Source organism: Globicephala melas, chromosome 5 (genome assembly GCF_963455315.2).
Source record: "Globicephala melas chromosome 5, mGloMel1.2, whole genome shotgun sequence".
Classification (NCBI taxonomy): domain Eukaryota; kingdom Metazoa; phylum Chordata; class Mammalia; order Artiodactyla; family Delphinidae; genus Globicephala; species Globicephala melas.
Window position 1 is genome coordinate 107,218,282 of NC_083318.1, and position 22,685 is coordinate 107,240,966.

Here is a 22,685-nt window from a genome sequence, read left to right on the forward strand (position 1 = left end):
ACTGGTGTTATAAGAAGAGGAAGAGAGGAAAAAAAAAAAAACGAAGAGGAAGAGAGGGCAGGGGTGTGCGTGCGCAGAGGGACAACCAGTGAAGAGGCAGTGAGAAGGTGGCATCTGAAGCCAAGGAGAGAGGCCTCCAGAAACCAAGCCTGCTGCCCCCTTGATTTTGGACTTCCAGCCTCCAAAACTGTGAGAAAATAAGTTTGTGTTGTTTAAATGCCCGCACTCTATGGTATTCTGTCATGACAGCCCTGGCCGGCTAATACGGCATCCTTCCCTGTACCAGGGTTCCTTGGTGAACACAGGAGACAGTGAAGGGAGTTAGATGACCTTAAAAAGGAGCTAATGAGGGAGTTCCTCATTCCCGTGTGTGTTCAAGGAGAAACTGGGTGAATCCCTGTCAGGGACATCACACTGGGTGGGAAAATGGACCAGCTGGTCTCGAACCTCTTTCCAACACTTAGATTCTATCATTTTTCTCTACAAACTTCAACTTATCCATGGAAGACAATTATCTCTTCCATCATCAAATATACTTCGGGGTCTCCTATCTAGAAATTTAAAACAAAACAGAAACATATTTAAATACTTTCACTTGACCCCCTCTGGCCCCTCCTTCATTTGACTCCTTAATTTCTCAAACACACAGCGTCTTACTGCTGCCATCATCTTTCTCCCACTTTTTGGAGATGAGTATTTGAAATGGAACTTGAAGGACCGATGGGACCTTACCAAGTGGGAGGGAAAGGACTGGGAGTTGTCTTTCCAGGTGAGGAGAAGGAGGGCGATGAACCCCTGTCTCTACTGTCAGAGTCACAGAGAGCTGAGATGATCTTTGAACAGCTACAGTTACAAGTATTCTAGACTCTTCTGCCAGGCTCAAGAGTCAGCAGATTTGCATCTACTCTCGCTGGTTGTAAAGAGTCAACTCACCTTAGGGAACTGTGACCTGTGTTAAGTTATTAGCCAGTCTAACCAATTCTGTTGTAAGAAGACAATAGCAAGAATAGTGGCTATTGATAATACAACATTTTCATTTTGGTCAATAAATTCTATTTCCTACACCAACAAATCATTTTACAAAGCTGTTGCTGAGAGAACCCATTAAATGATAAGGGTGTCCTTGCTCTTCTGTACCCTCTCTTTGGTAAAAATGCTAATGAACAGTAGGTTCCCCAAAATGTGAATGGCACTTTGATCAAAAAGTTAATACATCAGGCTTCCCTGGTGGTGCAGTGGTTGAGAGTCCACCTGCCGATGCGGGGGACACGGGTTCGTGCCCCGGGCCAGGAAGATCCCACATGCCGCGGAGCGGCTGGGCCCGTGAGCCATGGCCGCTGAGCCTGCGCATCCGGAGCCTGTGCTCTGAAACGGGAGAGGCCACAGCAGTGAGGGGCCCGCGTACCGCAAAAAAAAAAAAAAAAAAAAAAAAAAGTTAATACATCTACTTAATGTCACTGAACTGTGCACTTTAAAAAGGATTAAATGGTAAAGTTTAGGTTATATATATTTTACCACAATTTTTAAAAAGTAACACCAAGTTTTAGTCACATAATAAAATAACACCTCTAAGCCTGTTAGCCTTCTAAGAGGGTAGGTAACGGATAAATAAAACCATGTTGGTCAGCGTGGTGGGGTGGGAATAGGAATGGAGAGTTGAGAATTATATCATCTGTACCCAAAGAGACTTGAAGTCTCTATGCTGAGAATAACACTCAGTATGAACTTGTCTGCAAAACATGAGTCCCCTTGCCCTGGTAGGTTTTACAAGGTTACACTCTTATGCTGCATGAATCATTTTTCTACGAGCACTGTCTGTGTACTGTTTTGGAAGGAGAAGGTGAAGGCCCAGGATGAAGGGCCAGATGTGAGGCTCATTCTGTCAGACCCAAGTTCACTCTTCCCACTTGGATTGTCTCTGAACCCCGGCGTGTGATCGGAAAAGGGCATGGCTCTGCTCGAGGAAACCCTTCTGTTCTATGTTTGAAGTCTAGGATTTGGTGTCCTACTCTCACTGCAGAGTAGTAACAAACTACTTTGATTATACACTTGCTGTATGCACAACACGCCACTAAGTCTTGGGGCTGTGGCAGTACCCAAAAAATATACTCCTGCCGTCCCCAGGCCTAGACTCTGGATGGGCTGAGAAAATGTGTTTCTAATTAGTAACAGTTACCCTGAGATTACCAGCGAAGATTAATTACAAGGGTTTTTCTGGAAGTGCCAAAACTGTTTCCCTCAGTTAATATTTCAACTACTGGTCATCTATTTTGGAATACAATTCTGACTTCAAATGCAAATTCCAACAACAGTAACAACATTTTAAAAATAATTAGATCTCTTTCCAACTTAGTGAGTCTGATTTTCTTTTGAACCTGTGTAAAGCGTAAGTTGGATTTGCCTGCCCCTTCCCGGGATGCAGGTGTGGAGTCCACCCCTGGCCCCGTCTTTCACAGCTGAGTGGCACTCCGCCTCTCCTAATGATTCAGGGCTTTCTATGTGACCTGGGCAAGTCTCTTAACACTTCATTACACACACATGAGAAGTTTCCAGAGGAAGCCTCGTGGCTAGAGTTGGCTGACATCATGCACTAATGACTACCTAGGAGAACAAAAATAATAAACAGTACTTACATAAAGTACTTAACTGTACTGCTAAGTGCTTTATTCCTTTCACCAGGCACATTAGTATCCCGTTCAACTGGTGAAGAAACTGAGGCACGAAGAGCTCAGGTGACCTGTCCAGGATCTCTCAGCTAGAAAACAGTGAAGTTAGATTTGAACGCAGTCTGAGTTTTGACCATCAGGCAGCCCCAGGAATCAGCCTGGGAGAAGCTGATCTCTCCCAGTACCAAATGGATATCTCAAATTAAGCCACAGGACTTGCTTTCTTGGGTTGCAACCCTGTTGCAAGAGTCTCTAAGAAAACATCTGCAATCCTCATTCCCCCTCTGTGACAAGAAAGACTCTGATTCCCCTCCCCTGGGGAGTCTTGAAGGCTGTTCTTTTTGGCATTCCTCGGTCCATGGAAAACAAGAGACTCAAAATAGTTCGGAGGGTTCCTTTCTCTTCCTTCCCTCAATCTGCCATCTTTATCTAATTTCCTGGCAATTTACATTTCATTGAACATATTTGCATAGCCGGATCACCTTAAAATGCCACCAAAAAAATCTAATCCGTGAAGACCAGAAATGCATGTTATACAAAATACATCATAATATGTATTCCTGGCTAGAGCCCTGATAGATTTCAGTTTGCTCAAGGATTTTATTTTATTAAAAGAAATTATTTCACAAAGTCATTTTATTTCTTTAAGAGTTTTATTCTCCCAGATTACATTCTCCCAGAGAAATCATTCTCTAAGCTACATAATGGAAACATATTATTAAAGCAAATTTCCATAGATAGGTCTTTTAGGTAATGCTCTTATTTCCTGTACTACTGGAAACACCTATAGGAGTTCATCAAAATTACCAATTAGAAATGTAGAGGAAATTCTATAGCACCCATCAACTCAGGCCTCTCAATTCCAGGGAGCAGGTTTATATTTCTCTAGACTTTTTAACAGTGGCCTATTTTTATTTCTTCATGTAAGTTGACAATGCCAGTTAAAATGCAGTGGACTCAGATCATAACCTAGCTTGCTGTCACATAGATTCTGCTCTGATACAAATCAAAGCATAACCATAGAAAAAGGTTCATGTAATATTTTCCAATTGTCGTTTTTTTCACTAACTTCAACTTTACAGCATAGTATAATATACAAACCTTACCAGTATTTACTTATTACTTGACATTTATTGATTAACAATAGCAGCTTAAGCACAGTACAAAGCATGGAATTAGATGTGGAGTGTGTACATACACGCGATAGGTGTTGCTACCGTTCTCTGACATCCAATTCTCCTCCACTTCCAGCCGCAGGGCAGGAGTGCACATTCGACCCCTCTGAAGTTAGGGGTGACCTTCTTACTCATTTTGGCCAATGGAATGTGAGTGAAAGTGACATGTATCATTTCCCAATGGAAGCATTTACTTCCAGTAATGGATTCACCAGCCCTTTGCCTGTTAAGTGATTCTGGGAGCACATCTTAATATGGAAATGCCATAAAATAAAGCAGCTGGGAATGCTGAGCCGAGAAAACAGCTGCCCTGGAAAAGCCCCGGATCCTGACCCACAACAGACTTTGCATTAGTGAAAGACAGACTTCTGTTGTTTGGTGATGATTGTTATAGCAGTAAAACCTAGCCTGTTCTGACTGATGTGGTATTGTATGTGATGCATGCTTTGCATCACACTGAAGCCCAGGGCCATGTGTGTAATTCCTAAGTAAACCAGTCAATTTGCTTTGTCAATGGCTAAACATCATTTTAACCCTACCATCTTGAAAATGAGTACTAATGTGTGTTACAAGGAAAACTGAGAAAGATAATTTACATAACTAAGTGTACACTCCCTTGACTTCTATAAAAGCGAGTGATGGCACGTATCTTAATGATTAATATTCAATAGGGCCATCCTCGCCCATAAAGGACAGTTCATTACATCTTGTAAATCAAAAATCTATTTTAGCTAAATTGATTCTAGAAGTAGAACATAGATAGACACAACATATCAGACAGTGTCCAGCTATTTCATGCCAGCGTGAAGAGCCTTACTAAAGGTCTTATAGGCACACACTATGTGAACAGACAGAGCACCACTCATGTGAGTGTGTCAGACCTATCCTGACACTGTCTCCTTCCAAAACTACACCCACCTGAGAGGAGAAAAGGGAACCCTCCTATACTGTTGGTGGGAATGTAAGTTGGTGCAGCCACTGTGGAAAACAGTATGGAGGTCCCTCAGAAAACTAAAAATAGTATTACCATATGATCCAGCAATCCCACTCCTGGGCACATATCCAGACAAAACTATAATTTAAAAAGATATATGCAGGGACTTTCCTGGTGGTCCAGTGGTTAAGACTCCATGCTCCTAATGCACGGGGCCAAGGCTCCATTCCTGGTTAGGGAACTAGATCCTGCATGCCGCAACTAAGATCTGGTACAGCCAAATAAATAAATAAATACTTTTTTTAAAAAGTTACATGAATCCCTGTGTTCATAGCAGCACTATTCACAACAGCCAGGATGTGGAAGCAACCTAAATGTCCATCAACAGATGAATGGATAAAGAAGATGTGGCACATATATACAATGGAATATTACTCAGCCATAAAAAAGAATGAAATAATGCCATTTGCAGCAACATGGATGCAACTAGAGATTATCATATAAGTAAATCAGAAAGAGAAAGACAAATACTATATCACTTATATGTGGAATCTGAAATATGAAACAAATGAACCTACCTATGAAACAGAAACAGAATCATGGGCATAAAGAACAGACTGGTGGTTGCCAAGGGGGACGGGGTTGGGAGAGGGATGGAGTGGCAGGTTGGGGTTAGCAGATGTAAGCTTTTATATATAGAATGGATAAACAACAAGGTCCTACTGTATAACACAGAGAACTATATTCAGTATCCTATGATAAACCATAATGGAAAAGAACGTGTATATATATGTATAACTGAATCACTTTGCTCTACAGCAATAATTAACACAACATTTTAAATCAACTATACTTCAATAAAATAAAATAAAAAAAACCCTACACCCATCTGAGAGTGAACACATTCTTCTCCCAGAAAACATGAACTCATGGAGTGGCAGCCCTTATCCATGACTCATCCTCCCCTCACCTTCCCTGTGGATCACCCTCGTGGTAGACAGAACTGAGCCTTCCAAGGATGTTCTCCAAGAACCAGAAAGTTCTGGTTCCCAAAGTACATTCTTCTCTGCACAAAGGGATATTTGAAATACGTGAATGGGAAAAATGGCTCAGAAAAATAAGAGCTAACTCTTCTCAAATTCTAACCACGTCATTTTTGAGGTTAAAAGCAAAGCTCAATTGCTTTTTTTTTTTTTTCATTGCAAATCTAAAATTCCTCTTTTCAACCAAGTTGATATGGGAAATATGAGAAAAACAGTTTCTGCGTTGTGGCCAACCTGTCCAAATGCCAGAAGACATTACGATCAAACTAATATGTTGGAAGAAATCTGGACAGTGAGGTGCTTACCCAGACCCATGTTAATCATGATAGGCACAAATCAGTCACTACAAAAGCAGTGCCACTTATGAGCCAGTAAGAAACTGGAGAGGAAACATCAATGCAGAGGAATTCACTCATGAAATTGAATATGGTTCAAATATTATATTCAAAGGTAATTTATTATGACATAGATCAGCATTTGTTGACATATGGAAAGTTGTTATAAACAGTATGTATGTTTGCATTTTTATAAAGCTTTGTGTGTACTCATTTTCTCTTAAATTAGAAAAATACAATTATGCTTCTCATTTTTTGGCAAATCAGGACAGTGAAATTAAAAGATTTCTACTTTCCTCTTTATAATTCTCTGTGTTGCCTGAATTTTTTACATATATTACCTTTACAAACAATAGGCATTGGTGGGGGGAGCAATTCATGAGTAAAAATGAAAGTTTCATATTAACTTGATTTAATTTTCAATTCATTCCTTCAGTCCTCTATCCAGTTGTCTGCTGTTGATTTGGGAAATGCAGCTGTGCAGGATACATCATTTATCTGGTGGTTAATGAGAATTTCCCATGTATCTATTACAGTCCAGAGTTTCTTAGACACTGAATATTCTTCTCTGAAAGTAACTTCATAAACTGGACAGAATGTAATCTCCTTTTGTTAGCTTAAGCTGGTCCATCTGTTCCTCTCAAGATCTCTTACAGAAGGTTTTTCCGACTGCCTGCTTTCTAATAAGGCTTATGACTGTATTCTATCACAATTCAAAAAGGAACTAAGGCTCTCAGACATGACCTACAACACATATTTTGCTCTATGCGAATCTTCATAGCTTTCACAGCCTGTTATCCAAGTGCAGTGGGGAAAAGTCTTTATCCTCAGAAATATGTGCCATCTTCATCTTTAAAGCTAAATGCAGGGAAGTGGAAATTTTACCTTTACCTGCAAATACTAAACCATAAACCCTTTAAAGGTGGGGACCTTTTGATTACTCCCACAGTATGTGGTAGAGGCCCAATAATCTTTTGATTGGATGGATAGAATTAAACCCCGAGGAACTTGAGGAATTACTTCTTTATGGCATTAGGCTGCTAATTACATCATCTATGGTTAAAAAGAAGAGCAGTGCAGAATATTTGTCCTGCCTCTCGTGATATGGCAACATTCCATGGAAATAATTCAGTGACTACCTGGCTAAGTCTTTCAGATACCATGAGAATAGCCTAGGGAATAACACATTCTTTCACCAAAAAAATAAATAAATAAGTAAAAATCCAAAATAAATCTGGTTGTGAGGCAGGGTACGAGCAAAATTGACAATCCCCCTCCATCTTCCCCCCTCCCACCACACCCAACTGCTCTGAACGCAACGATAACTAGCATAAGAAGTAAAAGTTTCAACTTAATAATACCAAACAGCTTAGAGTTAAAGACTTGTTTATTCCAGGGAAAATTGATAAAAGAAAACATCAGATAATCTTGCTCATTTTGAAGCTCTAATCCAGACAAACTTGGACATGGAAAGGGTTTCTGAACTAGTACAAATAATAATAAATTAACTGTACTCATAAAAGCGCTCTTTTATTCTTTATTTTCTTCCAGGGCAGAACTTGTCATGAGTGTCTTTAATTAATTAAGATTTCAAGGAAACTAAGGGAAAACAGCAAAGCTGTGGATGACATGTCTAAGATGATCCCTAGACACTTCACAGACTGGCCATCTCCCAGAAACCCAATTTAACATTTGGAACTGTTATTTCTATGTAACATTTCACTCCCTATTGTACCACTGGAGATTTACAAGCTATTAAGAAATATTAGGCTTGCTAATGAAACTTTAACGTTTAATGCCAATGAATTCATTCAGAGTGCTGAGTCTGTGTGTTTGGATACTGTAGTTTGAAGTTACAGGTTACACTATTAGCCCTAAATTAACTAAAAACAAATGCTTTTTCTAATTTACAGATTTCTTTGTTGCTGTGAAGACCTGTGACTTACTGAGTATGTCATAAAAGGATGAATCACTTTAATGAATCTGACAAATGTCTTATTTTGGGCAACATAAAAATCTACCATTATAGAGAAAGACCCAAACAGACAAACACACACAGAGTATGAAAAGGTGTCCCTAAAAGTCAGTTCAGTAAGAATGACAAAGGGCTTTTGATTCTGGGATTTGTATCTGGAAAGACCGTACATGTGTGCAGGAACTCAGATTCCATCTGTTGCTTTAGAGCCAACAGAATTTATTGTATTGACTTTGTGCTCTTATCTGATGGCAGTAAATTCCCACCAGAGTGAAACACCAGCTTAGCCAGTGACCCCTGCTGTTCACATCAGACAATGGAGCAGGTCTTTCTTCCCAGAGGCACTCTGTGGCTTCTGGACTGCCCTCTATGAATGGCCTTGGGATTCTGCACTTTCCATTCAGGATTTCCTAATGTGGGCAATTAGGAGATGCTTCATTTCAAGAGTCTCATCAGCAGTTGCAACACATCGGTGAGCAATGAACTACTGAGACCCCAGAAAGAGACAGGAAAATTGGGAAGAAAGGGGCAGGGGAGAGGAAAGGGAAAGTATCCACAGGGTTCCTTGCATACCAGCTGTGCTCAGTAAGTATTTCTTTAAGAATGCCAAATGGACTAGCTGTACACAGGTGACACGAACTCCAAGTTTTTGAACGCCCAAGACCAAGGAGTTACTACTGGTCCAGCAAATGTGAGACTTTCTGCTGTAAACAAAAAGTTGCTGAGGAGGATACCTGCACTGCACAGAAATAGAATCTCCTTCCCAGAGGTCCAGGCCACTGAACCACCTCAGGTGCTTTTGTTTGGTTGGGTGGGTTTCTTTTTGTTTTTTCTTTTGTTTTTGTTTTGAAGCAGAAGCAGCCCAGGGATGCAAGTAGGACATACCATGCCCTAGTTCCATCCTTATTCCCAAAATGTCTAGGGCCATTTTCCCATTGAGGGAACAAGAGAAGAAATGGAAATTGGTCTCTCCCAAGGCAGACAGCCTCCATAATGTGCCTCTAGCTTTTCCTTAGAAAAGTATACTGTCAAACAGCTTTCTCAGTCCATCCCACGTCAGCTTTGACTAAAACACTCCAGTGACCGGGGAAGAGCAAGAAAATGACCTGTTGCACTAGTAGATGACCATTGTAGGTGTAATTGTTTTTTACCATTTTGGAGCGACTGTTTTTCAATAGTTTTCTATTGAGCTCCAGAAGTATCCATCCACAATGCCTTCAGACCTTTCTCAAAGAGCTAGTTCAGTGTACTCGGTACCCAGAGGCCTCGGGAACCAGGGGTTCGCACTGGCTTTGGACCCCCACCGCCAGAGAGCTCACACAGACCCGAGCAATTACAGCTCTCGCCGGCGGGCTCCTTCGCTGCCAAGTAGGGCCCGCGGACGACTCCTGCTTCGCCCCCAGGGAATCGTCGCCCCGAGCCCTGTGCCAGGGCTCCGGTAGAGCGCCGACCACAGTCTAGTCTCCGCCGCCCCTCCCGCTCCCTTCCTCGGCCAGCTCGCCGAGTCTGAGCCTCTCTGGACCCTTCGTTTGCTCTTGCAGCGCGGATCTGGGGCCCATCAGCCCCTTAAATCTTAAAGAAGGAGGTAAGCGCGAGAGCTTGGGTTAGCAGCTGGTAAACTGTTCGCTCTCAGCCTTGACTTTTCTTAAAATGCGAGGCAAAGGCTTTGCGGTCGCAGGCACGGACCTCGGTATTGGAAATCCGCGACTGAACCCTTGGACTCCGAGGGCCCAAGGGGAGCACAGAGTGGGCGGCAGGGGAGCTGCGGGCACTTGCCCTGCGCGCGTTTGCGCCGGGCACCTTCACGTCCAGCGGCAGTCGGCGGTGGGTGCAGGGGAGCGCCAAAAGCGAAACAACCAGGTAATCCCTTCCCGCTGCACATTTAAAAAACAAACGAACAAAACACCCTGACGCCCAACGTGTAAAAATATAAAAGATCTCAGAGCCTCAACAGAGTAAAGGAAGCCGATTTGCAACCCTAAAAGGGTTTGGGGAAACTATCTGTTTTGGGTAATGGCGCCCCCAGATGGCTGCCGCGAATCCCACGAAAGATGCTGGAGCTGGCTCGCTGCTCCGCCCCCGGGGAGCAGGGAAGGCCCGGGTCCCCAGTCCCACTAGGAGAAGGTGACGTCACCCACCCCGCCGGCCTGCGCGTGGACGAAAGCCTAACCACCGCGCTGTCCTGACAGGTCAGGGTGCATCCCCACAGCCGCCGGGGCAGGAACCTCACCCAGCCGAGGCACGTGCAACACCACCAGCTGTGTCACACGCTGTGTGACCCAGTTCTAGTTCCTTAACCCGTCCATGCCTCAGTTTCTTCATGACTACTTATTTGCAAAATGATAATAGTCACACCCACCTGCCGGGTGGTAGTGAGGATTTCCGGGAACGGGGGTAGCGCTCAGCCGGTCTGTTAGGGCTTCGGCGCGGGGCGTCCTTCTCCGTGCTTACCCAGGGCGCTCCAGGCCTGCCCTCTGTAACTGCATTCTTCCCCACTCACGAGTTGTTGTAAAGGCTTAAACCGCAAGAGGCCGTGCATTTTAACAGGGAGCGTCGAAGGCCAAGCTTTCCAATCTAGTGGGGGCTAAGAAGCTTGTTTCCAGTTCGAGGTTGCCCCTCCACCAGTGCTGGATTGTGAGAAATTAAGACGTCGGTTTATCACACGTCGTTCACCCCCTTCTTGCTTGCACTCCCTCTCGGAAATAAGAGTCTGAACGCCTTTACTCAACTATTCTCGGGGGGGGGGGGGGCGAGGGGGGTTGGAAGTCTCGGTTTCCCCGGTTCTCCGCCGAAGCAGAGCAGACGCAGGGGTCTGGAGGCCCCCTGGAGACCGCCCCCAGCCCCCAGGGCAGAATCTCTGGGCCGCAGAATGAGGGTCCTGCCTGCCCAGAAACTCTTCCAGCCGGCACAGGTTTAACCAAGCAGCCGAATTGTTCTGGCGAGATTGGCAGGAACTTTCTTTGGGCCTCAAGATTCTTCAGTGCCTTGACAACAGAAAACAAGCAGAGAAGCGGGGCCAAATCCAGAACACGGGGTTGCTGAGGTTCTCAGGCCTGCAGCATTCGGGTGGGGTGTAGTTCATCGTCGGGGGGTGGGGGGAGCATGCCCAACCCCGTCACCTGGGACCCATGGGCCACCCCTTTAAGCAGGTCGCCCGGCAGGGTACTTCGGCCCTCAGAGGAGTGGTCACCCCCACTACTTATCCTGGGTTTGGGCGAATAGTTTCCATTCCTAAAAAACGGCAAGTACTAAATAGACCCCGGAGGAGTGGGGGGTGTAGGGGTGAGAGGGGTAAGCATTTGACTCTCCATTTGTGGAAAACAAAAGCCTTTTTCGGATTTTGATAACTTGCATGGATCGGAGGAGACCTGTAGGCCCAAGGGCCGGCATGGAGGGCAGAAGAGTCCGGCTTACTGAAGGCGCCGCTGGGCTACACCACGTGCGCCCATCTCTCTGCGGTAGCACAGCGACCCGGGCGGGGGAGACGCGCCAAGCATCTGTGTTCGAGCATTTGTCACACAGACAACGGTCCGCGCTCGCGTCCGGGCCTCGGTGAGAGGTTATTCTCCTCTTCGTCTGCAGTCTGCTCGTCTGGCTGGTGCGCCTGTCACACGCGCACGCGCTTGACCAGGCGCTAACGAGCGGCGGAAGAGAAAGGAAGCGGGCCGCGACCCGAGGTGGGGGAGGAAGACGCAGCCTGTGCAGGGTGAGGTCTAGGCTGAGCTGCGCGGGTGCATGGAGGGGCCGCGACCCCGGAACCAGGCAGGCCAGAGCGCGAAACTAGGCGCGGCCGAGATGGAGCCCCTAGTGCGGCTCCCGACACCCCCTGGCGGCCAGTGAGGCAGCGGGTTCTCGAAACAATGCGTTTGGCCGCGCGGGCCCCAAGGGCTCCTGGGCCCCCAGCCTCTCTTGGGCGCACGGCCGCGCACCGCCTCGAAGCAGCCCGACCGGCTTCGGGCTCCTTGTGCCCCGGGCTCCTTGACCCCCGAGGGGTTCTGAGAAGCGGAGGGGACCCAGGGGAAGGGGTTGGGGCTGGGGGCGGTGGAGGCGGGAGGGCCTTCATCCCAGCCCCGGGCCCAAGTCCTAGCATCTCTCAGAGCTCAGGCTCTGATTAGCTGCTTGGTTCGGTGTGCTTCCGTTTTATTTGAGGTTTATTTTCAAAGTAATTTGTACTGGGGAGCGGGGCTTTTAGGCATCTTAGTGCTTTAGTTAGACACGAAAAGACCCAGGACCCATTCGGCGGAAGAGCGGACTTTTGCTGCCGCCCCCGGCCCTTCTCCTGCAGAGCACCAGCGTCAAAGGAGACAAGACGCAAGCTGGGGTTTTAAGGACCCAAATTATTGGGTCAAAATCAAAAGATACTCTCCTTCCAGGTGGCGATTTTCCTGATGGGTTCACGGCCAGGATGGGGTAAGAGAAAACACTAAGTGGGCTTTCGCCATCCCACGTTAACCCCCTCCTCTAAGCAGTGGGACCACAAAGCTAGCTGGGCGACTTGGGCCTGGGGTGCCGCCAAGGCCAAAGCATCTTCCGGAAGGAGGGAAATAGAGAAGCTGCGGACGGAGCCCACCGATGGCTCTAAGTGACCGGGAAGTGATAACAATGCGCCCACCATCCATATGAAAGAACCTTGGAGTCTCGCTCTCCGGGCATTCTCTCTTTGGAGCTGCACCGCCAACCTGCGGGGAGAGGGGGGTGGCTGAGACGGAGGAGACGATCAGCCACAAGGGGAAACTCGGGGCGATTAGAAGAAAGGAGACCCCCCCCCCCACACACACACACACACACCTTCCTCCTGCTGACACCCTAGTGCCGGTTTACAGCTGTGAACTTAGTTTGGAGTCCTCCGGGGCACGAGATTCCCAGCTCCGCGACCGCACAGGCCCTCTGCCTGTTAGCCTCCGTACACCCGTTGCCCTCCGTCATATGTAGCGTGAATGAGCCGCCTCTGCCCAGGCTTCGTGTATGTCTAAGCAGGGCTTCTTCCTCTGCCCCCACCCCTTCCCAGCCTGCCCACCTGGGGCACTTGCTACCAGTCCCTTGTGCCGGGCACCAGCCTTTCCAAACCGTGCCCTGAGGGCACACACTCCTCAGCGCCCGCCGTCAGGGCGAGAGTGGGTTAGGGCGCGTGGTGCCTTCGATCCTTGAGTCAACCCGTTCCTTTAGGCAGGGAGGGCAGGTCTCTTCTCCCAAACCGGGAAATGGTGGGCAGTCGTGTGTGATTCTGACGAAACTCTGTAGAGGCGCTTCCACAATGGCCAAATTTTCTAGACTTACCCCAGCAAAACACCCCCAAGGTTTTATTGATATTTCCTTTGTCATGTACAAGTTTTGCTCATACGACTCTACTTATATAAATTCTGATATTTGAAAGGGCAGGCGGGAGTCACTGTACGGGTTGGGCCAGGCTGGGAACCGTGGCTGGGGATCCGAGAGGAGAGCAACCGGGCCGAGACGGCCTCGGGCGGGCAGGTCCCGGGCGCGGGCCAGGGGCACAAAGAGCCTGCCGGCTGCTGGCTCGCTACTGCCTGGAACGCATTTCCGCCCCGCAGACCCGGGGCTCGAGCAGAAACTTCGTGCTGGGGTGAAACAAACCCACGCCCGGGCCTCGCTGGGGCGGAGCGCGTTCCCTCAGGGACCTGGCGACAAGGCCGCTGGTCACGTCCCCCTATCTCCCGCAGCCCGTGCTCCGCACGCCCACTGTTGGGGCGCAGCTGCCAGGCTGGTCTATTTGTTTGTTTGTTGTTTACAGCAGTCCTAGAGCGCGCGCTTGGCAGCATCCTGTGGGGCGGGGGGAACGGGGGTCGGTGGGGCGCAGCCAGAATTTCCTTCCAGGGAGCGCGTGAGGGGCATTCTCAACGGAAAACCAGACCCAGAGAATAGTGACCAAACCTCCTCGGATTACTCTCCACTGGCTCCTCCCTCGCTCCCCCCACCTCCAGATTTGCATAAAAAAGGCCAAGAAAACGCTGGCCGGGCCCCAGCAGTGGCTCACTCTGCTCCCCCGGGTCGGAGCCCCCTGGAGCTGCGCGCGGACTTGCTGCGCGGAGCCGAACGCACAGCACCTCGCCGCCACAGTCCGCGCGTCCGGCGTCCCGGCGTTCCCACCGCCCGCTTCCCAGGCCCCGAGCCGCGCCGAGCGCAACGAGCGGGCCGCCGTCTCGCGCTTCCCCGCCTTGGCTCCCTCCGCCCCACCGGGGGTCGCGCGCCCACGATGCCGCAGGGTCCCGGGTCGCTGCTGCTGCTCGTCCTCGCCTCGCACTGCTGCTTGGGCTTCGCGCGCGGGCTCTTCTTCGGCCAGCCTGACTTCTCCTACAAGCGCAGCAACTGTAAGCCCATCCCGGCCAACCTGCAGCTGTGCCACGGCATAGAGTACCAGAACATGCGGCTGCCCAACCTGCTGGGCCACGAGACCATGAAGGAGGTGCTGGAGCAGGCGGGCGCCTGGATCCCGCTGGTCATGAAGCAGTGCCACCCGGACACCAAGAAGTTCCTCTGCTCGCTCTTCGCCCCCGTCTGCCTCGATGACCTGGACGAAACCATCCAGCCGTGCCACTCGCTCTGCGTGCAGGTGAAGGACCGCTGCGCTCCGGTCATGTCCGCCTTCGGCTTCCCCTGGCCCGACATGCTTGAGTGCGACCGTTTCCCCCAGGACAACGACCTCTGCATCCCCCTCGCTAGCAGCGACCACCTCCTGCCGGCCACCGAGGAAGGTAAGCCCTCCTCCTTATTACACCCCCCCGACCAGCTCCGCTAAGACTTTCCGGGGGTGTTCTCGCGGCCCCCGCCCCCCATCCCGATGCTTCCCCGCCGGGGGTGTCAGTCCCTGGCAGGGCAGACGCTCTCCTTGCCCTGGTGTGTCATCGTGACAAATCTGAGATACCCCCCCGCCCAAACACACACCCAAGTCTCTCATTCTCTTCCCGAGTTGTACCAGTTGCTCTTTCTTAGGGACAGTTTAAAAGGGGGGGTGGGGGGAGAAAACGTAGAACTGGAAGAGATCTTTCCCGTGTAGATATATGTACAATTCTTTGTGAAGATGCTAGCACGGGGGCCGCAATTGAGAGTGTTGGAAGTGGTCCTGCTAGGAGGAGTTGGCGGTGAGCACCCTGGCCAGAGCACGCTGGCCTCAGCCTCACGCAGCACGTTCTTACCACTGGGCAGGATTCTAGGCACAGGGACATTCCCTACAGGCACGATCGCCAAAATGTGCAAACAGATAGTCTTTTAAGGCACTCTCTGTTCTTTGCCGATTTAGGCTTTGTAAATAAAAAGCAGGACTGGCTCATGCGTGTTGAAAATTGAGCATTGATTGTTAACTGCCCAGAGGTCCAAGAAAGAGGGCACAAAGGGAATCTCCAGGAATCATTTTTCTATCACTAATCAGCTTTTATCTTAGGAGTGGTTTTAATTAACTGGAGAAATCGTGCAAAAGAGAGTTTCCCAAGTTTTTTAGAAAATAGGGGGGGAGTTCCTGTGCAGAAACCATCAAAGCAATGAAAACCTCATGGGCGCTTGATAAAGTCTTCCTGAAAGGAAAACATATACAATGTGTCTGAGCTGATTTAGGTTCCCCCCGGATGGAAAGGGGGCTTCCTAATCCCTTTCAGGGCTCCACCAGCATCTCCCTTTCCATCTCTAATTGTTTTCCTACAGCCATCATTAGTTAAAGAAAATGCAAAGTTGCTTAGCAATCTTTCCTGGCAGGCACCGTGAGTTTGCAATCATCTTATTGGTTAGATTTATAATTTATTGCAAATGTTTGGCATATTTCAAACATTTGTCCAACATATACCACAGACCAACCAACACAGGTTAGTAACATTTTATATACACTCCTAGAGCTCCTAATTGGAAAAGTTTCATTTTGTTTGAGACAGAGGAGTTAAGGGCAGTTTTATGTGTGTTGCTTTTGTTTTTGTTTTTCACAGTCCCACCCACATTATATATTACATTTCTCGAAAAAGTCATTTCTCCCTTCAAAATAAAAGTTTACGTGTTTCAAAATCTGCTCTGCGCTTTTTCTTATTTGATAAATAACTTCTAAAATGAGTCATATAGTTCTTTTTTCCCTGCGAAAACGCAGTTTCATATTAATGAAATTTCACCTAAATTTTAAAGACAGCATTAGTACATTTATAAGTGGGAGAAAATGAATGTTTTCTTTTTTCCCTTTTCGCCAGGAATCAGACTCTTTTAAAGGAGCCTTTAGCAGGCTTTCTCATGATTGTGCTAGTGCACCTTCCTGGGTTTGGTCAGATTTTCACTGGCTTCAGGAGAAGCTTTGGGTTTTTGTTTGTTTGGGTTTTATTGTTGCTGTTGTTTTGTCTGTTTGTTTTCGAGAGTTTGAAACAGGCAAAGAGAGGCAAGAAGAATCTGCACCAGGGATGAAGATAACAGTGAAATAAATGCTGCTTAACTCAAGCACAAACTTGGCAGAAAGCACGAGGTGATACAGAACCATTTAGAGCAGGCTATAGTCATTAGCAAGGTGTGCTTCCAAGGGGGAAGAACCCAGATGTGAGCCTTACAGTGCTAGCCACCCCGCCCTGTCCAGACCTGAAAATATCTTGAAATGACTCCCCCGAGAGACAGGTCAGCTGAAGAGCCCAGCAGAGGCCAGGCTGCACCAGTGACCTGCAGCTCAGAAAGACGATCTTCTGGCCGTAGTTTGTGGTTGCTAGTTTTCCAAAGTCCCTTAAGGGTCTTTTGGTGCTTTCTCCTCAGAGAGGCTTTGGGACTAACTTTTTCAGAGACCGAGTTTGTCCCAGGAGTGGGAGGAAGACTGAAAAGCTGCAGCCTGTCTCAGTTACCTGTGGCTGCACCTGCACACTCCACCAGGGCGCCCTTTGCTTGGGGAGTCGTCATACATGGAACACAGCATGTGGGCATTTTTGCCTGTCAGAAAGATGGGAGGCATGGGAGACTCTCTTGGGAATGAGTGGTCCCTCTTTCATAAATGAGGCAGAAGCTGGGGTCTTACAGGACAATTGCTACTCTTGCCTGAATAAGCCCCTGTGAGTTGTTTAGAAATGCCACCCGCTGTTTCGTTTTAAGCAAACTTACTAACTTTTCACATTTCTAGCTCCAAAGGTATGCGAAGCCTGCAAAAATAAAAACGAAGATGACAACGACATAATGGAAACTCTTTGTAAAAATGATTTTGGTAAGTAATACACCACCAACAACAGAAGTTTTATTGCCCAGTACAACTTAAAGGTACAATTCCTTAAGATGTTACTAGATAAAGTTTGGGTGACATATCATCACAGCTCATCTTTCCTTGAGCTAATCATCTGTGTTATCCTAGTTTCCTCCCTATGTAACTATCTGGTATCGAGTTGTATCTTTTTAGGTGAGAGTCATTGCTCTGTTAAGCAATAATCAAATCATGAATTTCCGATGGCACGTTTTTCATTTCACTATGGCTTTTTCTTGCCAACAAGCATAATCTTGGACCATGTTCTCTTTTAGTCACTTTAACATGTGTCTAAGCAGATGGGAACATGTAAATATTAGCCTCAGCAAAACAGATTCAAGGCATGGAGTTGGCCAAAAATTGAAATTTACTCCAGTGCCAAACAAATATTTTTACGTTATTCGTAACCCGTGATGCTCTGCTTCCCATGTTCCACCATCAGTGAGTATATCCAAGGTACTGGTTAATAAGATGTCGGGGAGAGTTTCCTTAAATTTAAAAAGAAGAAACAATAAAGCTAGGAGTTTACCTTGGCAAGATACATGCAAGGTGCCGTGATGACAAGGTTCTGGAGGACAGTAAATAATGTGCGAGGTATGTTACCCAAGTTCCACGGCGTGCGGGTCATTCCCCTTAAGAAAGAACTATAAGAGGAAGGAGGGTTGGAGACTGTCCACCCAGAGCTCCAGCAGCACCTCATCTGTGTCCTCAGCCCTCCAAGGGGAGCAGAGGAGCCAGCTAGACACAGATCAGTGCTGTGTTGGGGGAGGAGTTGGGGGTGGCCAGGAACTTTGCCGAGACACCTGAGACATTCGTGTTTTCCTCCCATTCCAAGAGCAGGCACTTTTGGGTGTGTTTGAGGGGTTGGTATTTAAAAGTATTTATTCAGGCAGAAGGTTGAATTTACTGGTAAACAGATGTGGTCCCTGTTCTAGCAAACAATAACAGACTGTAACAGATCTGTATGAACACTTCTACATACTCAACTAAGTCCTGGAGACAGAGAAATCACTCCAGCGCCCACTGTGGAGGACTGCCCTCCCACCCTCTCCTTACAGCTCGCCAGCCCAGAAATCTCAGACCTGGCCAGGTCCCTGAAACTGGAAACCACCCAATCGCTGCCCCTTACAACCCCAGGTCTCTTGCAGGAAGGGTCCTGGGCTTAACCTTAGCAGGTCCTGGGACAGCCGTAGCTATAGGAGAAGATTCAAACAGCTGAGGAAGGGGAAAGGAAGGAGGTAACTCTGAGTCCTAGCCAGTCCTTCCCCTCAGTGAGAGCCACAGATGGATGATAGGGTTTCAAATGTCTATATTCTAATACATACAACTCTCAAAGTAGGAGAGGGCCAGGCATGTTGGCAGCAGCAGCCCTAAAGCTCCAGAGCCTTGCCCAAAACACGGTTCTTAGCTTCCATGCTACAGGATTGGATTAAGGACAGAATTTTTTAATATAATTTTAATAAAGTTTGTATAAAAATGTATATAAAATATCATTTTCTTCTGACAAGTTATGGCCTTTGCACTAGATTTAGTACAGATCACTCTCCTGACTTCCATGAAAAAGTTTAGTGGGAGCTCCATAAAAGTTGAAATTAGAGCACACGTGCAGACACACACATTACCTGCTTGCTTTGTGGCTTACCTTACAGAAGACCTCCTTCCTAAGAATGCTGTATCAAGACCTGGGCCAAAGAAATGTGTGTGTGTGTGTGTGTGTGTGTGTGTGTGTGTGTGTGTGTGTGTGTGTCAACCTTCTCTCTCCTTAGAGGAGAGAGCCTTTCAAAACAACATGGAAGTCATTACACTTAAGGTATCACACATGCAGATACCTCACAAGCTTTGTTTTCTATTTCTCCACATTCAATTTGTCCCGAAGGGGATAATGAACCTAAATTGTAGGGGGTGCGTGTTATACTGGTTTATAGGTGGTTCTCCACATCGCCTCTGTACTCTGGGGGAGTAATGACAGGGTAGAAGGAACAAGGGTAGAAATCTGAATCATCCGTGAAAGCGTGACACTCTCCCCACTGCACTTGGAGTACAGGGAGGATGGAGAAGACCTCCTTATTACAGTGGGGAAAGTACTGGTGAAGAAAGAATAGCCCAGAACTGCCTGCCTCTGTATGCAGCCTATTGTTGGAGCAGACAGTATCAACACCCCTGCCTCCTGCCATGTGTGGCATCCCCGTTCACATCTTGCAGGGCAGGAAAAGTTATTTGAGGGCTTTGATTCCCTCTATTTGGTCCCAGCTGAAAACCCAGGGAGGAGATGTCTGAAGTTTTCCCATGGTAAGCTCTTACAAAGTTGGTTATTTCATAGCTAGAGAAAGATGAGTAATAAGTCTCCCCCCTTGTTAAAAGTGATGGTTCTTCTGATATTTGGAGCTCAAGAGTGTCTAATTTGACCAGGCGAAATCTCACACATGCTCTGTCTGTGCTGTGGATGAGGCTTCCAGGTAACATTACAATCACTTCTCCCACCATATACCTTCCCCACTCCCAGCCCTTAGGCAGAGGCCGTAGGACCATGTGACAGTGCCATGTGGCTTATCTCATGATAAACCCTGAGAACTCAGTACTAGAGCCCAGATGCGTATCAGACAAACAATGGTTGGCCAAGTCCCAGTATCCTTGATTTACCTGGTTGAGCCTCAGCCATGTCCTGGTTGACTAGAAAAGCCATGCTTAGTCAAGTTCTCCTTCTGAGAGAGAAAGAAAGAGGAAGAAATTTCCAGAACAGTGATATACACACAAAAAACCTCTTCCTCTATTACTAATTTAAACCATGCATTAAGCTCCATCAGAGTCAGGAAGTCACACCTGCATGTCATCTCTATGGAACAATTGTTAATGTCACCAAGGGTCTGAAGACACATTACAGTGGGCATATTAATGCACCAACCAGGACAAGAAACTTGATACTCTGCCTAAGAGATCACAGTGGTGTTATAGGAGGAGGTTTGGGGACCAGAGTTCTGAGAATTAGACTCAGCCAGGGCACAGCCTAACTGGGTGACCTCATGTTACGTCACTAAACTTCTCTGGATTTCAGATTCTTTGTGTACCAAGAGGAGATTTTAACTGGATGATCCCTTCCAACCTTAAAATTCTATCATTTCCCTGCCTCATGGGGTCTTGAAATTTAACTCCAGCATGTATGTTTGTAGGGTTGTCTTTCCCAAAGCATACTGTTCATGACTATAAAATGTGTCTTTTATCGTAAACCACTTACGTTTGGTCTTAGCATTCTAATGAGTCTACATATTCATCTTGGAAACAGTACATATATGATCTGTAAACGCCTTGGCCTCGGACGGGCAAATGATAGCATATGAGGATGAGGTCTTCAGAAAAACACTTTTACAGCTAAACATGTTGTGCTCTTAAAAAGCGTCTTGGCTGTTTTTTCTGAGTTACTTTACCAAATCAAATGCAGCTGTAAGATCAATTCTCCTTCCTTGTAGTTTGTTCTTTAGAAAACAATGATTTTGTGATATAATTTCCTTACAGGTTTGTCCAAAAACCTCTCCGACGTAATAAATTGAGTTTAACGTTTACGGCCACAGAAGGATCGTGTTTCACCTAAGAGTCAGGCATTTCTTTTCATGCTGAAGTTTCCAATAGGGAAAGTCATTTGTCAAGGAGAGCACACACCACAGGCAGCCTACGTACAAACACAAGAACACAAGGGCAAGGAAGAAAAGTCAATTGAGTCCCCGCAAAGAGAGTTTTTAAAGGATGGCTGGTTTGAAACAAAGTGCCTGACAAACCCTTTGAGGCTTTAGAAATGGAGCCACCTGCTGCCCTCAGCTCCCAACCCCCTACCCGCAGCCCCTGACAGTCCCATCGGCCCTGGGAAGCTCTTCTTCCCTCTCCCAAGCCGAGTCACAAATATGCAGTGGGATGTGTTCCCTCCTTATCACTCTGTCCTCTCTTGTCTTCATAGCACTGAAAATAAAAGTGAAGGAGATCACCTACATCAACAGAGATACCAAAATCATCCTGGAGACCAAGAGCAAGACCATCTACAAGCTGAACGGTGTGTCCGAGAGGGACCTGAAGAAGTCGGTGCTGTGGCTCAAAGACAGCCTGCAGTGCACGTGCGAGGAGATGAATGACATCAATGCGCCCTACCTGGTCATGGGGCAGAAACTGGGCGGAGAGCTAGTCATCACCTCTGTGAAGCGGTGGCAGAAGGGGCAGAGAGAGTTCAAGCGCATCTCCCGCAGCATCCGCAAGCTGCAGTGCTAGTCCCGGGGCCATCCCCCGGGCTCTGCTGACCCTTTCCACTTCTGCTGTGGGACCTCAGCACTCATTTCCCAAGCACAGTCCCTGCAGCTCCAGCCCCAGCCTGGAGCGGCTCTCCCCTGTCTTTTGCACGTTTGCACCCCTGGCATTTTCTGAGTTATAAGGCCCCAGGAGGCCTCAGGAACAAATAGTTGTTTCCACATAAAGGAAAAACCCACCCAAATCTTGTAGAAATCTTCCAACTAATAAAATCACGAAGATTTTTATGAAGTTTTAAAATAGCTCACTGAAAAGCTAGTTTTGAATACGTGCAACTGTGACTTGGGTTTTATTTTTTTTTGGTTGTTTGGTTTGGGTCAACCGAGTTTCACTTTCTGCTGAGGTTGCCATAATGTGCAAATAGCTTTACTTTCCTATGTGGCCCAAACTTTCACTTTTCTGTTGTGGGTCCAAAACCCAGTTGAGATAAAGCTGGCTGTTATCTCAACTTCTCTCTCAGCTCCAGCCTGACACTCAGCACCTAAGTCTTATAACGATTCACCTGTCATTTTACATCCCTGTTGGGAACTTACAACTCTAGCATGTATTGCATTTTGCATTTCCAGGTAGAGTACTTCCATTTATAAAAACCACATTAACCACCGTAGCATGAGTTCTTCAAATAAAGGGCAAGACAGACTGATGTTATGATTGACCCGAGTACTTTAAGCTTTTTTTACTTAATTTTGCAAATTAAACCATTGTAGCTTACCTGTAATATACATAGTAGTTGACCTGAAAAAGTTGTAAAAATACTGCTTTAACCAACACTGTAAATATTTCAGATAAACATTATATTCTTGTATATAAACTTTACCTCCTGCTTTACCAACTCCTGGTCTTGTGTCTTGTCTTCTTCGTGGGAGGAACTGGGAAGGGAGCTGAACAAGAGCTGTCACCTCCTTTGTCTTGAGGCCCAGCGTTCCCGCAGTTTGAAGTGCCCATTTCCTCTGTGACTCAGAAAGTGCATTTCCCCACACCTCCCATCACCCACTCCTGCCTCCCATCTCACTCAGGTTTTACCACTGCGGACCCTGCTGGGAGACGGGGATGGACAGGCTATCGTCTGGT

General features: G+C 47.0%; 1 protein-coding gene across 1 annotated transcript; it reads left to right on the plus strand.

Annotated features, from left to right (window-relative positions):
- Positions 1–9,933: 9,933 nt before the first annotated feature.
- SFRP2 (secreted frizzled related protein 2) lies at positions 9,934–22,424 on the plus strand. The gene is made up of 4 exons (XM_030878287.3): positions 9,934–9,988; positions 14,071–14,841; positions 17,214–17,294; positions 21,274–22,424. Exons 2-4 carry the CDS (start codon positions 14,343–14,345, stop codon positions 21,576–21,578), a joined length of 885 nt encoding a protein of 294 aa, XP_030734147.1. The 5' UTR covers positions 9,934–9,988; positions 14,071–14,342; the 3' UTR covers positions 21,579–22,424.
- Positions 22,425–22,685: the final 261 nt, after the last annotated feature.

Excerpts from the sequence above, each read along its gene's own strand:
- SFRP2 (XM_030878287.3), top strand. The coding sequence starts at position 14,343 with ATGCCGCAGGGTCCCGGGTCGCTGCTGCTGCTCGTCCTCGCCTCGCAC. Across the intron at positions 14,842-17,213 it reads CCTGCCGGCCACCGAGGAAG|CTCCAAAGGTATGCGAAGCC; the intron begins GTAAGCCCTCCT and ends TCACATTTCTAG. Across the intron at positions 17,295-21,273 it reads TCTTTGTAAAAATGATTTTG|CACTGAAAATAAAAGTGAAG; the intron begins GTAAGTAATACA and ends TTGTCTTCATAG.